The 14286-nt window shown below is 43.6% G+C and overlaps 1 protein-coding gene across 2 annotated transcripts in view; it reads left to right on the forward strand.

Moving 5' to 3' along the window:
* The window catches only part of LIMS1 (LIM zinc finger domain containing 1), a 70632-nt gene that overhangs the window by 22625 nt on the left and 33721 nt on the right, over positions 1 to 14286 (forward strand). The window contains exon 1 of one of the 2 annotated variants that reach the window (XM_039384442.1): positions 14056 to 14159. The exons of the other annotated variant lie outside the window; for it this stretch is intronic. Within the exon in view, the coding sequence (XP_039240376.1) occupies positions 14056 to 14159 (104 nt within the window). Of the gene's footprint in view, positions 1 to 14055; positions 14160 to 14286 lie in introns of those variants that run through there. 2 annotated transcript variants of the gene reach the window in all.

Here is a 14286-nt window from a genome sequence, read left to right on the forward strand (position 1 = left end):
CAGTCAGCTTAACTTTGAACCCTAGCAAGGCATGAATGCAACTAACAGTCAATATACAAGTGTTTATTGAATAATACAGCATTAGAAAAGCCACATAGATTTCTGAGAACAGATTGTTTCAAAGCAGCCAATTTTCCAGCTCTGGCAGATAAGCATGCCTCATAGACAGAAAGCAGGGAATAAATGAGTTGTATCTGCTGATGCTATCTCGCACAAAATTTCATAAGCAAACAAGAGAAAGAGGCATTAGAGTTAGAATCATGGTGATTAACTTTGTTGAGCACAAGCTTTGCAAATTCTCTTCCTCTATATATCCACCCATCCACTCTTGCCACTGGCTTGTTGCTGTCCTAGACCAGTCACAGAAGCGCTGCTGATAGCTCTTCCCGTTCCCTCATCATCCCTTTGGAAGATTGTATTAGTTTGGACTCAGTGCTTACTTTCACTGCTGTTGACCTTGTTCAAGAGAAGCACATGGCGGTGTGGAAATGACAGTCTAGGTGAAATTGCCAAAAGGGAGGTGTGCAACTGCTTGAAAAAAAGCATTTGGGCAGGAATTCTTGTTTTGACACAGAGCCACCAACAGGACTTCCCCCTACCAGGACCTGCCTGACAGCACCTTGCAGGAGTTCCCTCCTCTCCCACTTGTATTCAGTAACTTGATTAGTGACCTGGATGCTGCAGCTCAAAGTTGGCTTATGAAGTTTGTGGGTGTCCTTAACTTGGAGGAACGTCTAGAGGTACAGGAGATGAATTAAAAATGGTCTTGGCAAACTGGAGAGAGGCTCCATGATCAAGAAGTTGAAATTTCATGAAGAGAAGTGTGAGGAGTTGTACTCACAAAGGAGAATTCAAATGGCTGTGGGCTGGGCCATTTGGAGGATGCATTTATATGGTGTCTTATAATGTGCATGCAGATTAAAACAGATCTTATTTTGGAAATGCTGTGTGCAAAATATAAAGAAAGGTCGACCTAGATTATTTTGAAGAGACTGTTTATTCATTACTGAAGAAGCCTGAGAGCTGTTGTCCTGCCAGAGAAGGATAACAAAGAGGCATTGTTTAAGCAACAAAGCACTTGAAAATTGGAAAGTGTGCAGAAGCCATCGGCTGGTACATGCTGCTTTACTGAAATCTAGGAACAGAGTTGTATCCATGGATAGCAAATCTATTTTGGTGGTGACTTAGTGCATCTGTAGTCTCTGTAAGTGAAATAGGAGGAATATGATAGCCCTACACAGGAATTAGAATCATTTTTTTCTCCAAAGCATTTCCACTTTGCGTGAGCTCTTCTGCCAGAAAGGAGATGGGTACAGCAGGATAGGTAGATGAAGTCAGAGGTCCTGAAATGGGACTCATGCTCTGACGTATCTTTGATGAGTTTGTGTCAGTTTGGCATGAGAAGTGCCTACAGTTGTGCTAGCTGTGCAGCAGGGTGTGTGCATGTCAGCATGCAGCCTTCATGGACCCTTCCAGCTGTTTTGGGCAATATGTAGTCCTCTTGTTTGTCTTCCTCCATCACAGGCACTGCAGAGGAGAAGGCTGGGCAGAATGGCAGGGACAATGTCTTCCTCTGGCTATGGAGATCCCGGGGTTAGGATTTGGTCCGTGTGACTTTGGACTCTCCAGATGAAATGATAACAGTGACAAGGACCACGGGCAGACTCAAAGTAGATGAACGTTAATGTGTTTGGGATTTATGAAGTAACCAGTGAGTAGTGTTTGTTGGTTTTGGAGCAAATTCTATTGTTTAACTAGTGAAGAAGAGAAATGCCGCTTTTACTTCTTTCAGTAGTACTCTTGTGGAAAGGTCAAGCCTTTATCCTGTTATTCCTAAGCATGTTAGAGGAGAGGAAGCTTTTGACAGCTCCCAACATCAAATACTTCCTCCGATCAACTGCTGCAACTCCAGTCCTGCAGCACTGGGTGTGCCATCTGCTTGTGCCTGACACTTGGGTCCCTGCAGCCTGCTCCTGCTCCAGTTAGCGTGCTGCTGGACCCAGGAGAGGACAATCACGAAGGAGAGTGGGCTTAGTGTTGGAATTGGTGTTTCCCATCGCTTCTTGGTGAGGGGCCCTCAGCTGAGCAGCGTGGTTCATCCCAGGGCATTGCTCCAGGACTGTCTCAGGTGTAGCAGTCAAAAGCTGTATTTAAATATTGCAGTGAGTTCAAGAGAAGAGAAATGACTGACTGTCCTCTTGTCAGTTGAGAGCAGGAGATTACTTTTTTTGGTGCCATTTCACAGAATCATAGAATGGTTTGGGTTGGAAAGGACCTTTAGAGGCCATCTAGTCCAACCCCCCTGTAATGAGCAGGGACATCAACTCCGTCAGGTTGCTCAGAGCTCTGTCCACTGTGACCTTGAATATTTCCAGGTATAGGGCATTACCACCTCTCTGGGCAACCTGTTCCAGCATTTCACCTCCATCATAGTGAAAAATTTCTTACTTGAACGGCTGCAATTGTGATTTTTTTGCCTGAACCTGAGTCAGGCTGGCTCGGAGGTCCGGCTTTAAGTCAGTTTGCTGTTAGCCTTTGATGGCCTGGGGTCAGATGTTCTGAACTGCAGCTGTGATGACACTGAAAGGAAGGATTGCAAGGGGAATTCCAGGGGCTTTTTTTGCTTTTTTTCCCCCTTTCCTTGTTTTGAACATGCTTCGCCTTTTCAGCCTGGCCATGAGGGGCGGGTGGCGGCGGGAAGGGCAGGGCGGGCCAGGCGGGAGGCGCTGCGGGGAGGCAGAGCCCGTTGCGGGAGGGTGTTGTGGAGAGGCGCCTGCTGGGGTCGGACCGCGGCTCTCCGGCTCCTCCTGCCGATGGGAGCGGGGCCGGGCCGGGCAGCCCACGGCATGGTCCCGGGCACGGCCCTGGGGCGGCGGGCGGCTGCAGGCGGGGGTCCTCCTGCAGGTCGGTGCCCTCCGGCTGTCGGGCAGGGATACAACTACGGATATACATATAGTTTTCACAAAGATCCCCAGTTCCAGTGTACCCGTAACCGTGGCCGGCTGCCCCCCCCACCATCCCGCTGCCCTCCCTCCTCCTCAGCTCTCAGGGTTCCCCGCACACCTGGAAGGAGCGATTTGTCTGCCAGGGAACATGCCCTATGCCACCCTATGCCAGTGCACAGGAGCACAGAATGTTTTGGGTTGGGAGGGACCTTAAAGACCATCTAGTTCCCATGGGCAGGGATACTTTCCATTAGACCAGGTTACTCAAAGCCCCATCCAACCTAGCCTTGAACACTTCCAGGGATGGGGCATCCACAATAGATTGAGGGGCCCACACTGAGGGAACATCTCACTCTTTGCTGAGATGGACGGATGCTTCCTTTATCTTACTCCTTTGTGCTGGGTATGGTGCCCATTGGTCCTTGACCCTGCAGCAGCTGCTTACACTAACATCCCTCCCTCCCCACCCAGTCTTCTCTTGGTTTGGCGCCTTGGAGAGGCTGGTAGAGGGCTCTTGTGAGAGCAAGAGATGGGCTAAAGGAGGTTGCTGCTCCTTGTGGTTGGGGTGGAGGTGAGGGAGGAACGAGTGTGTGGGGAGGGGGAAGGAAGAGCAGCAGAAGGAGAAAAAAGGAACTCGACTTGTTAGTGAGCTCCTAGATCAGTTCAGCCATCTCCTGTAAACGCCCTCAGCAAACTGAAACAGCTGAGGCATGAGTACATGTTTCCTTCTGCTTATTTTGCTTCAGGGTTGGTGATTTCAGGGGGTGACGAGGCAGGCAGCTGCAGGGTGTGACTGTCTGGCTTCTCTGTCAGCTCCTGGCAATGCATGCACATCCAGGGTCTCCTTGCAGAGGGTTACCCTCGTTGCCCAAAGCAGAGAGGACACAGACTTGATGAGGAGCTACAATGCTGAGCATCCTGGAGCAGCTCTGGCTGTTTGCCTCTGCCTGTGTTTTGCTGTTCTAGTTCATGGTGGCCTGCTAGAGGAGCAAAGAAAAATACTGTGTGTCCGTGGAAATGTGGGTCTGAACTAATGCTTCCCTCCTGTAGTCAACTTTTGCTTGTAGAACAACTTTTTGGTCTAATTTCATGCTTAGCCCAGGTCCAGCCCCCACTCTGTTACCTCAGGACCTTCATTGTCACTGCAGAGCCACAGCTGCAGGACCCTGGTGTGAGGACCCAGCTGATGGGCTTGGCCTGGACCGTGTGACTTTGTCTAGAGCTGTTCCTGTGACTCTGCCCTGTACTTCCTCTAACACGTGGTCTGGGCAACCACAGACCACAGTGTTCTGGCAGTGCTTATTAGTGTTATCTCTGTGAGGCTGGCCTTGTCCTGCTCTCATTGGCAATAACTTTCTTAACAAGTTTTCTTTTAGCACAACCCTTTTGGATAATGGTTGGTGATGCAGTATAGCCAACTACTGCAAAGTGAACAAAACTGAAAAAAGTGGCATAGCCAGGCCAAACTGCTAATCAATTAGTCAAATGTGGTTTTTAACACTTTAAAGTGTTAATTGAAGAGTTAATACTTGTTCTCCTAGTTCCCTTTTAACAGATGCTTATTCACATTCTCCATGAAGTGTTGCAGCTTTTGCCATTATCTTGAATCAACAAACTGTCCTTGCCTTCCTATAGAAGGGGAACTGCTGAAACAGGAACAATATGTGAAATAACAGTGCGTTGCAGTAGTAACTGAGGCCTCTTATTCTGTACAACTGGTTTGTTGTGATTTTCTTCATCCTCGAGAACAAAATCCTCTTACCTTGACATTTGCCACATTATTTTGAGAGAAAAGCTGTAGTGCATTCTTTCTCCTAGGATAGTAACTGTCCAGTGATAAGTTTAACAAAACTTTGCAGCTGCTATTGTACTTGAAGGGCCTTTGCAGGAATAGATAAGAAGTTCGAATGAGAAAGCACTATGTGGTGGTATGGGAAACAGCAGCCTGGAAAGATAATTTGCATTGTTAATTTGTTCACAGAAAAGGGTTGTCGATAATGTTAAGTGGCCTGAAGACAGAAATAGGAGCAAGAAACAGGATGTAGATAGACATGAAGGGAAAGCAAAATGAGGCTCTGTTGCTACAGCATAGCATTATTTTTTGTATATGGTGAAAGCAAGTCTTTAGGAAACTTTCCTGTCTGTCTGTTCAGGAGGCACTCCGGCAGTCACGCTTCCACCATCAGAAACTTTAACTGCTAGGACTGAAGCCTGAAGCTGTACTGCTGTACAAGCAGAGCTGGGGACAAGATCTTCCTGGAGGCATATCCTGATGGCCCCAGCAGAGATCAGGTTGTGGCCTCCTTTCTTGGTCACAGATGGTGAGCAAGGTTTCAGGCTCCACTTGTTACAACTCTGTGTAGCAAGTGGCGGGGGAACATTGTTGATCCTGAGGATATTGCCTCTTTAACCTGCAAAGGATTGCAGGGGGCCTTTGAGGCTTGCCAGGAATTCAGACTGCTTTAAGAAAACTTAGTTTGAGCCTCTGTCCCTACAAGAGTCACAGCTTAACTCTTGTTTGGCTGTACAGTCTGATGACCCTGACCTGCCCTAGGAGGTGATGGTTATTTTCTGTTCCCAGTTAGTCCTTGTCCTCAGCTGAGGTTGTCAGAGATGGCAAAGGCCTCCCAGGAGATGGTGTGTAAAACTATTTGCTGTCATCTCAGAAAAGAAGAAAATCAGAGGGTATTCCGGTTTCTCATTAGGTGGGAAGGTGGGGAGACAGGGTCTTGCCCTTCCCCTTAGTATTGACAGAGGTGCTTGTGATGGAGTGAGGTGGACCTGGGTGACTGTTCACTTCTCGGTGATTCCAGGGGTTGCCCTTTCATGTAGGGACCTGGAACCCTGTCCCACTGTTCCCTCTCCAGATTTTGTACTTCTGTACCATACACTGGTGGTATAACTAAAGCTGTACCCTTTTCTGTGAGGTGGAAGATTTGCTTTCTTCTCTATCTTTTTTGTTTTTGAGATGGAGAATTGGCGTGACACAATTTGTGGAGCCGAACTGTGAATTTTGATAGATTTATCCTCTTCTTTTCAGTTTTAAGTGGGGTGACAGGGTGAAAGAAGGAAGTGGTTTACTGAGTCACTTCAATTTATTTTTTTTAATTTTATCACAACTACCAGTAGTAACCACAGCGAGAACATGCAAACAGTGGGTATTCTACGTAAAGCTATCTATAGGAAAGGCTGCTCATTGAGAACCTGCTGCCAGCGAGGCTACAGGCTGCCAGTAAGTGTCCACGGGGTCGCTTGGGCTGAGGATCTGGCTGTGGCATCTGCCTCCCAAGCCTACAGCCTGGCTATGAATTGTATGGTCTTTTAGTCATTTGCAGAGAAATTCTTGGGAGCAGGAGCTGTGCATGGGAATGGTGATAAATGGATTTAGGAAGAGGACAGATAATAGTTTTGCTTGATGGGTTTTGCTACTCCTGAAAGCAAGCGGCATGGTAACAGAGCTTTGAGCAAAGTCCTTTGTTGTTCTTGAAATGCACAGAGGTATCCTGGTATTCCCAGTAGTTTATTATCCCTTGCTCATCATGAGTGTTTTTAGGGACACTATTTTGTCCCCACCCAGAACAGAGCATTTGTGGTCTGTTTGAAGATCCCATTGGTGATGGGTTTTAATTGGCAGTGGCTGAGGAAGAGGACACTGTGACGGAGTAACTGAACCTAAAACTGTAATTCCAGTGGAAGGAATAGATTTGTCCCACTGATACAGAAATTGTATCACTTCTCGTATGGTTTGAGGGAGCCTTTATGTTCAGAAATCAGATGCTTTTCCAGCAAAGCAAGGCTTGTACGGTAGGGTAACTGTGCTTTTTTGGTTTAAGGCTTTGCTCTAATTTAGGAATCTTAAGTGTGTTTTTCGTGTGCTTTAAAATATTATGAAAAATCCATAATAAATCATATTTTTATGTTTTATGCTGAATCTAAAAATAATTTTTACTTCATTAAGGGAAGGGAGAGTGGCATTTCCATTTTACATTATCCTGAATGTCCAGGATTAATTACTTTCATTTCTTTTGTATTGTGAATTTTTTCTCAGTATGGATTTTTCTGCTTGTATACAGATTGCAAGTTCTAATAATTTTGAAACCAAACTGTATATATTTAAAAATTAAGATTTGTTTGAGTCACTAAAAACTGAACCTTGCTTGTGATTTTTAAGTGTTTACATGTATTCAGCTTTATTTTTTTAGATATGTGATCTACCTTTTATACTTTGGTTTAGGGAGTACATTAGTTCTTATGCTAGAAACCATCATCATACTGCAGGTTTCAGAGCTTTTAAAGATGATAATCACTGTTTTCTACCTTTCTTGGAAATGCTGGTCAGAGTATAGGACCAATTTTCAGTATGTATGACCTCCTATGCTATCCCAAGTGTTTTCTCTGTGCTCCCGCTGCCTCCTCCCTTTTCCTCTGTTTTCCCTGCCTTGTTTTTTTGGGCAGTAGAGACTGTGTGAGGTGGCTGTATGGTGTGTTCACAGACATACAGCTGGGGTCGTTGCTTCTTCTGGGCTGCTAAATTGACCATTCCTTGCCATTCGGCTCATCACTCTTATAACCATCAGCATTCAAAGGCTCTGGAGCTCAGGGTTGGATTATCCTTCTAAAACGGCAGCACTTGAAGCCATAAAGTAGTGTCACATACTACTTTGATGATTGTATTTGGTTGTGTGCCAGGAGGTGGTGGTGCATTCAAGCATGTGCACGTTTTCAGCGTCACCAGCGCCTCTTTTGTCCTTCTCAGAGGGAATGTACTGTATTTTCTCCTTGGCAGTCTAATGTCATTTCAGTGTAAGGAACACAAAACCTTGATGAGAAGCTTTTCTTTCTCTGCTTGTAATGTAGCATTAATCCTTTGAAAATTATTCATGAGATGGAAAACAAAGGGGCCAGGAGAATAATTGCTGGGCATTCAACAGTGAAAGCAGTTCATAGGCTGCTGTAGTTTTGTTTGCATTTATTTAATCCTGATGAGTGATGTTTTGGAGAAAAATTAAGATTGCCTAATACTCCTATTCCTTCACTGAAAGGGCAAAGTCAGTTTGGGACCTGTTTTGAGATCTCCCACTAGCTCTCCAGCCATACCAAGTCTCAGCAATTGCCTATCTGAAATGGCTTAGTTTACCTTTCTGCACCCCTGGAAGGGCTTACTGGCTTTCAGGGCACAAACCTGGCCATCAGAGCAGGTGATTTCTTGGGATATCTGAGGCAGCAGCTCCCCAGGCAATTTCCTTCATTTGCCACCCGTTTTTAGTTCTTCTTCTGTCTTGTTTGTTTGTTTGTCTGTTTGGAGATTGTTGTTGTTTTGTTTGATTTTTGATTTGGGAGTTATTTTGGGGTTTTTGTTTTGTTTTCAACTTGGAGGCTTCTTCAGTCTTTTGTAGCATCTACTAGGAAACCTCTGCTGTGAAAAGTAGAAGCCCCAGCACCTGGGGCTTGTCCTCATGTCTAAAGACGTTTTATCCCACCACAGTAGAATAAAGTAAACCTTCTGGACAATATGTACAGTAGTAGAATGCAAGTAGAAGTCAACTTGTTTAAAGATAAGACTTTTAAGTCTTCTTTTTTCAGGCTTAGGATCTTCAGGCATCATAAACAGGGGTGCTTAAATGTGAAAGGTGTATTTCTGACTGAGTTTGAAAATCTGTTGGGAAGAGGCTTTTAATTCCAAGACAGTAAAAATTATTCTGAATGGAAGGTCCTGGATCTAGAAAGTGCAGATCAGTAACTGCTTGTGTTTTTCCACATGCTCTAGGCTATGACGATAAATATAAATGGCGAATTTATTGGATATCCCTTCCCTCCTCTTTTTGGTGTGTTTTCTTTTCTTTCTCTTTTTGAAGTTGTTAGCCTATGGAATACAGGGTCAATATGAGTAGCTGTACCCATCTTAAAGCTTCAACCGCTTGCCAGCTTGTTTATCACTTTTTTTAAAAGAGGCTTATGTACAAGTGGCAGGACAAAACTGATTCATGCTGTGTCACGGATCATCCACTGATTAACAGTGTAAATTGCTAGCTGTAATGCTAGCCTGCATCTTCAGCCGCTGGTCTGTCATTCCTCTCAGCTCTCAGTTTGGTCCCGGTCTGAATTATTAAAGCGTATGTGGGTTAATCCGTACCTCCTACCGGCTGTAGAGAGAAATACTGGCACAGAGAAAAAAGGCAGCATTTTCCCAGTAGAGGGAGGTATTGTAAAGCTCAGACAAAGTAGGTTTGTGCTTGCTGGAGAAAAGTGTGCCTTTTGCAGGGTTTTTTTTCTGTTGAATTTAGGAATTCATGGAGCAGCACATCCAGAGAGCTTGGAGAAAGAAGGCAAAAGACCTGGCTTCACGTTCAGGCAGACAGAAGATATTCTCATATTTTCTTTTATGTTTTTTTGTTGTCATTGGAATAGGATAGTTGGAGTAAAAGCAGGGATCTCTGCCTCGCTTCAGTGAAACCTTGTGGGCCATCAGCAGTGGAGGTGGAGATGTTTTTGGTACTGACAGGTTGAGAAAGGATCCCCATGCTTACCGTAACAGCACCCCTGCCTTTGCTTTACCCTCTCAAATCCCAAAAGACTTCAGTGGGTTGAGTGCATCACTGCTCTGGAGAGCGTTGAGCACACCACAGAATCATAAAATGGTTTGGTTGGAAGGGATCTTAGAGATCATCTAGTTGCAACCCCCACACCATGGGCAGGGACACCTTCCATCAGACCAGGCTGCAACGGTCATGTAGTTTTTTATTCTACATTGTATGGCAGGGACAGCCATCCATAGAAGAGATTTAACAAAAACTAGCAACTGCTGTTCAATTGCAACAAACGTGCTTGGTCAGCTGGATCATGGACATAAATCCAAAGATCTGCTTTGTAGTGTCCACGATTTAGTTCAGTGCCTCATTACTAGTCCAGAAATTAAATATGCATGCTTCAGGGTTGATCAGTCACTAAGTGGAACCAAGCAAGAAACATCAAAACAGATGTTGGAGTCACATTAGACAAGGAAGAAAACATGTAATTAGTTAATTATTTAACTCTTTGAATCAACAATTAAGTCTCTCATGAAGTTTAGAAATTTTAGTTTCAAGGTGTATGTCCTTAGATTTGTGGCTTGATATTCTCTTTGCATTTCATTTTATCACTGCCTGCCCTAGCAGGAGCCCATGGTACAGTATGCTATTCCTTGTCACCCAAACCAACCTGCAGGGTCTCACCTCACAGATTACTTCAGAGAGGCATGAAGCTTCATTTGCACCGGCGCATCAGCCGGGTGCTTCAGGGGTTCTTGCAAAACTGCTAGAACAGTTATTGCCACTTTCCTTCACATGCTCCAGTGAGTCCTTCACTGATGTACAAACCTTTTCCTTCACTTTAAAGTGTGCTTTTCTTCCAAACCTTGTGAAAAATAGTAGAAAACTGTCACTCTTGGACTCATTCATCTGGAAACTCATTCCAGTGATAAGCTGGCTTAGCAATGAGGGGATGGAGGAACATCCTCCCCTTTTAACATGCAGCCAGCTTTGAACTGTGTGCACCCTACGGGCATTCCTATATTTTTCTTTTAACACTCTTCTGATTATTTTTTGCCTGTTTGTGCTGTCCTGACAACAGTTTTTTCTATCGCTTTGAAAATCTTCAACTAAATTTCATTGAAATTTGGTAGTTTCTTCAAAGTTTGAAAAAAAAATAAAACCAAGAACCACCAGAAAAAAAACAATGCACTAGAGCAAATAAAAGATCAAACACATTGATAAAGAGTTTTCTGTGTGGAATGAGAGACCTAAAACTTTGTCTTTTCTGGTTAACATAGTTAATGTGCATTCTCTGTAATACAGGCTCATGAAGAAATGTATTGAATATGAAGCACTTGGCGGTATTTTTGTTATTCCTCGATTCAACTACATGTTTTCCAACATCGTGAATTACTGTTCACATCTCTTTGAACATAGCATAAAGTAACCACACATAACTTGTCCATCTTAAAAGGTTTTTAAATTGGAAAATTCTGCTGAATACCTACAGTCACCAGAACAGCAGTACTTTCACAGAAATATAAGGAGTGCTGCAGGCCTGGTATATCAAGATAAATGCTCTGCAGGACTGCAGCGAAAAGTCAACTGTGAGCATTGTCCCATGTAATAAAAAGTTATTCTTGCTTGTGATGAATGAAGGACTACATACTTCCGTCTTGGTTCCACCTTTAGCTTTTTCTGTGGTCATGAGGAAGGTCAGTTGCATGAGGGAAGAGTCACGCACTGGAAAATGAAGAGTAAACTTTCAAAGTACAGGACATACAAAAGAAGGCTGCGTGTTACTGGTAAAAAGAAAAACTGTGGTAACTTGGCCAGTCCTCAAAAATTCTGATGGAATGTGAAAGGTCCAAATGGCCCCGTCCCACGCGAGATGAATGTAATCTCTCGAAAAAGGAATTATAAACATCAGATCAGGCCTGGAAGGTAAAAAGGGGTGTGGGGAGCAGGAGGCACTCTCAGGGAAAGTTCTTCCTGCAGAGCCAGGTCCGTCCAAGTTGTTTTCTGGCAGTCTTTAAGCAACTCAGTGGAGAAATGTCATTTGTGTTTTGCAGCATCTCTCAGAAAAACCTCCCTTATAACTCATATTTGATACTCAGAAGTTAAGATTTGACTGTTTGGGTAAATTCAGATTTGAAACCTTGTCTCTTGTATTGGTGGACAAACCCACAGGGCAGAAAAGGAGTCTGGTTTGCATTTCTTCTTGTAGAAAGCTTTCAGCTTGTTCTCAAGTCCTCCAAGAAAGTATTTTCTAAATCATCTTAGACCCCTGTTGAAGTTTGCTGGAGAAGCCTGTGAAATAATAATGCTATGGAGCTGACTCCCAGGTCTTATTTTAAAAACCTAACCATCTTGCCCTCCTTTATATTGAAGTGGATTTGATCTGTATAACAACTCATTTTTGTCTGTGAACTCCTTGTATTCCTTCAATTTTCATACTCTGTCTGGTGGTATTAGTTGTAAATTGATACTAGTTTGGAGCAGCTCTGGTTTTCAAGGGCACTTGAGTAAAAGCTGTTGTTCCATAGGGTGCCCAAGCACAGTGCTTGCTCATGCAAATAAACGTAAGTTTTAATGTGATGTGCTTCACACTAATGCAGCAAAGCGGGTGAAGCTTTGTCCTTTAATTTTTTATAGGCTTATGTTGTGTTTAATACAAAAGTATTCAGTATTTGCTGAACAGTCTTATTCACTGTAGTGAATAAGAATCTATGAACACACATGTAGGTAAGAGTTCAATTTCAGTAGCTTACAAAGAGCTTTTTCACAGAAAAATATCTACTCTGTCATCACTTTTTAGATTATTATTATCTAAAATTGATCATTTGAACAAAGATAAATCATTGGTACACAGATATTTAAAACAGAAAATAAACTGTAATGTATAAAAGCTGCTGTGCCATGAGCATGTCATGTGCTGTCCTTAACCTCCACTCATAACAGCGTTAACTTTTCATTGAATCACTGATTAATTGACTGCTGAGAATTGGCATTTAATTAAGTTTAAGCTTATCCTACTGCATATGGAGAAACAATTTTAAATATTTCCTTTAATACTGGAATGCAGCATGTTTAGGCAAATACTGTGATTTTTCCCTTTTATTTTCTGAGGACAGGAGCTCAGATGTATCCTTCTTGTTGACAGTTCAGTGCACGCAACCTTCTAACATCATATAAATCACTTTGAATTTTTGCAACCATTATCTATTTGGCATGTTATGTGATTACTTTTCCAAAACAATTTCTGTTATTTTTACATTGTGTGATGTTTAATATTGTATGTTGATGACATTCCAGACTGAAGCACATTGATAGTATTATATAAATTACCGTGTTTGTGTTCGGTCTGGTAATCTTAACAAAATTGGTGTCAAGTGATATACCCAGTATTACCTATGTAACACTTTTTTTTTTGTTACAGGAGTTGAAAAATACTCTTACACATATTCTGCTACAAAATAAACACTTTAATAATGAACTGTGTAATTCATACCACATAGAACTTGTTTTCTATCCTAGTCAAAACAGTCCTTGCAAATTATTAGGTTTCTTGGCTTTTATTAAATGCAAGCTCATTGAAAAAACACTCTGAATTAAGTTTTTGTTTATATATGTCAAGCATAATGTCAAAGACATTGTAAAAATTTTTCAAGAAGCAATAAGCTGTTTGAAGCCTCCTGAAATGAAGCGTTTTATTTATTATTAGAAAATTACTAAGTGAGATGAGACACAGAGCTTGCAAAATTCCTGCTAACTACCTTCCTGCCTTGCAGGAAACCTTAAGCACTTCCATTCCTGTTTTACAATTACACGGGACACTCCATCACTACAAGATGTGACAAATGGTTGCAGCAGTGGTGTTTTGATAGCTGAGAGTAGAAAGAAAATTACATTGTGGTTTTCTTCTGATTTCTAAGGTGGGTGGAAAAGAGGAATTTCTGACAAGCACGGTGCTGTTGTGTTTCCAAAAGAATATTTTAATGCTGGTTACTGAAGTTACTTTGTGGCACACTTTTCTGCCTTAACCTCCCCGACAGAGTTTGCCAACGTGTTTGAGTAACTGGGAATTTTCGTAAGTCTAATGACTTTCCTTTTGTCATAAATTGTAGCGGGAAAGAGTTAACAGCTCATTGCAGTCCTGGAGATGTGTAGCTTCTTGCCGAGGCGCTGGGAGAGCCGAGGCTCTGGGAGAGCTGCCTGCTTTGCCCAGCACAGGACAGGGTCATGCCTGTCAGAGCAGGGAGAGTTTGAGGAAAGCTGGAGGGAAGGGGGTGAGCTTGTCGCAGGCATCCCTTAGGTGTGATCCACTGATAAAGGAAATGTGGTGCCCTTTGGGAGGGTGTGTACCTATGAGAAACAGGAAGCTCAGCGGCGGCTGCCTGCCTGCCCTGCCTGCAGAGGTTAGTCGCTCCGGCGGGCGCAGGTGTGCCGACACACCGCCCAGCCACTTCTCTCCAGGCATCTTGGCAGCCACACTCCTCGGCAGCAACATCTGGAAGAGGCGGGGGGAAAGAAACCCAACCCAAAGCCAAAACACCCCCCCCCACCTTTAAAAAAAACAACAACCCTTCAGGTAGAGGAATATGACGGCCTTGCAGCTGAAAGAGTTGTCACATTCAGGTCTGTACAGGAGGAGACGGGATCGCCCCGATAGTGTCCTGCCCGGGTCACACGAAGAGAATCTCAGGTGAGTGTGAATGGCTGGGGCACTGAGCCCTTCTCTGCTGCCCGCTTTTTTCGGTAGTTTTAACAAACAAAATGCAAACACAGCTCTGGAAAGTCACTGCAAAACACATGCTTTGAGAAGCAGTCCC

Source organism: Pipra filicauda, unplaced genomic scaffold, assembly GCF_003945595.2.
Source record: "Pipra filicauda isolate LSUMZ 115617 unplaced genomic scaffold, ASM394559v2 scaffold115_size4368891_pilon, whole genome shotgun sequence".
In the NCBI taxonomy this organism is placed as follows: domain Eukaryota; kingdom Metazoa; phylum Chordata; class Aves; order Passeriformes; family Pipridae; genus Pipra; species Pipra filicauda.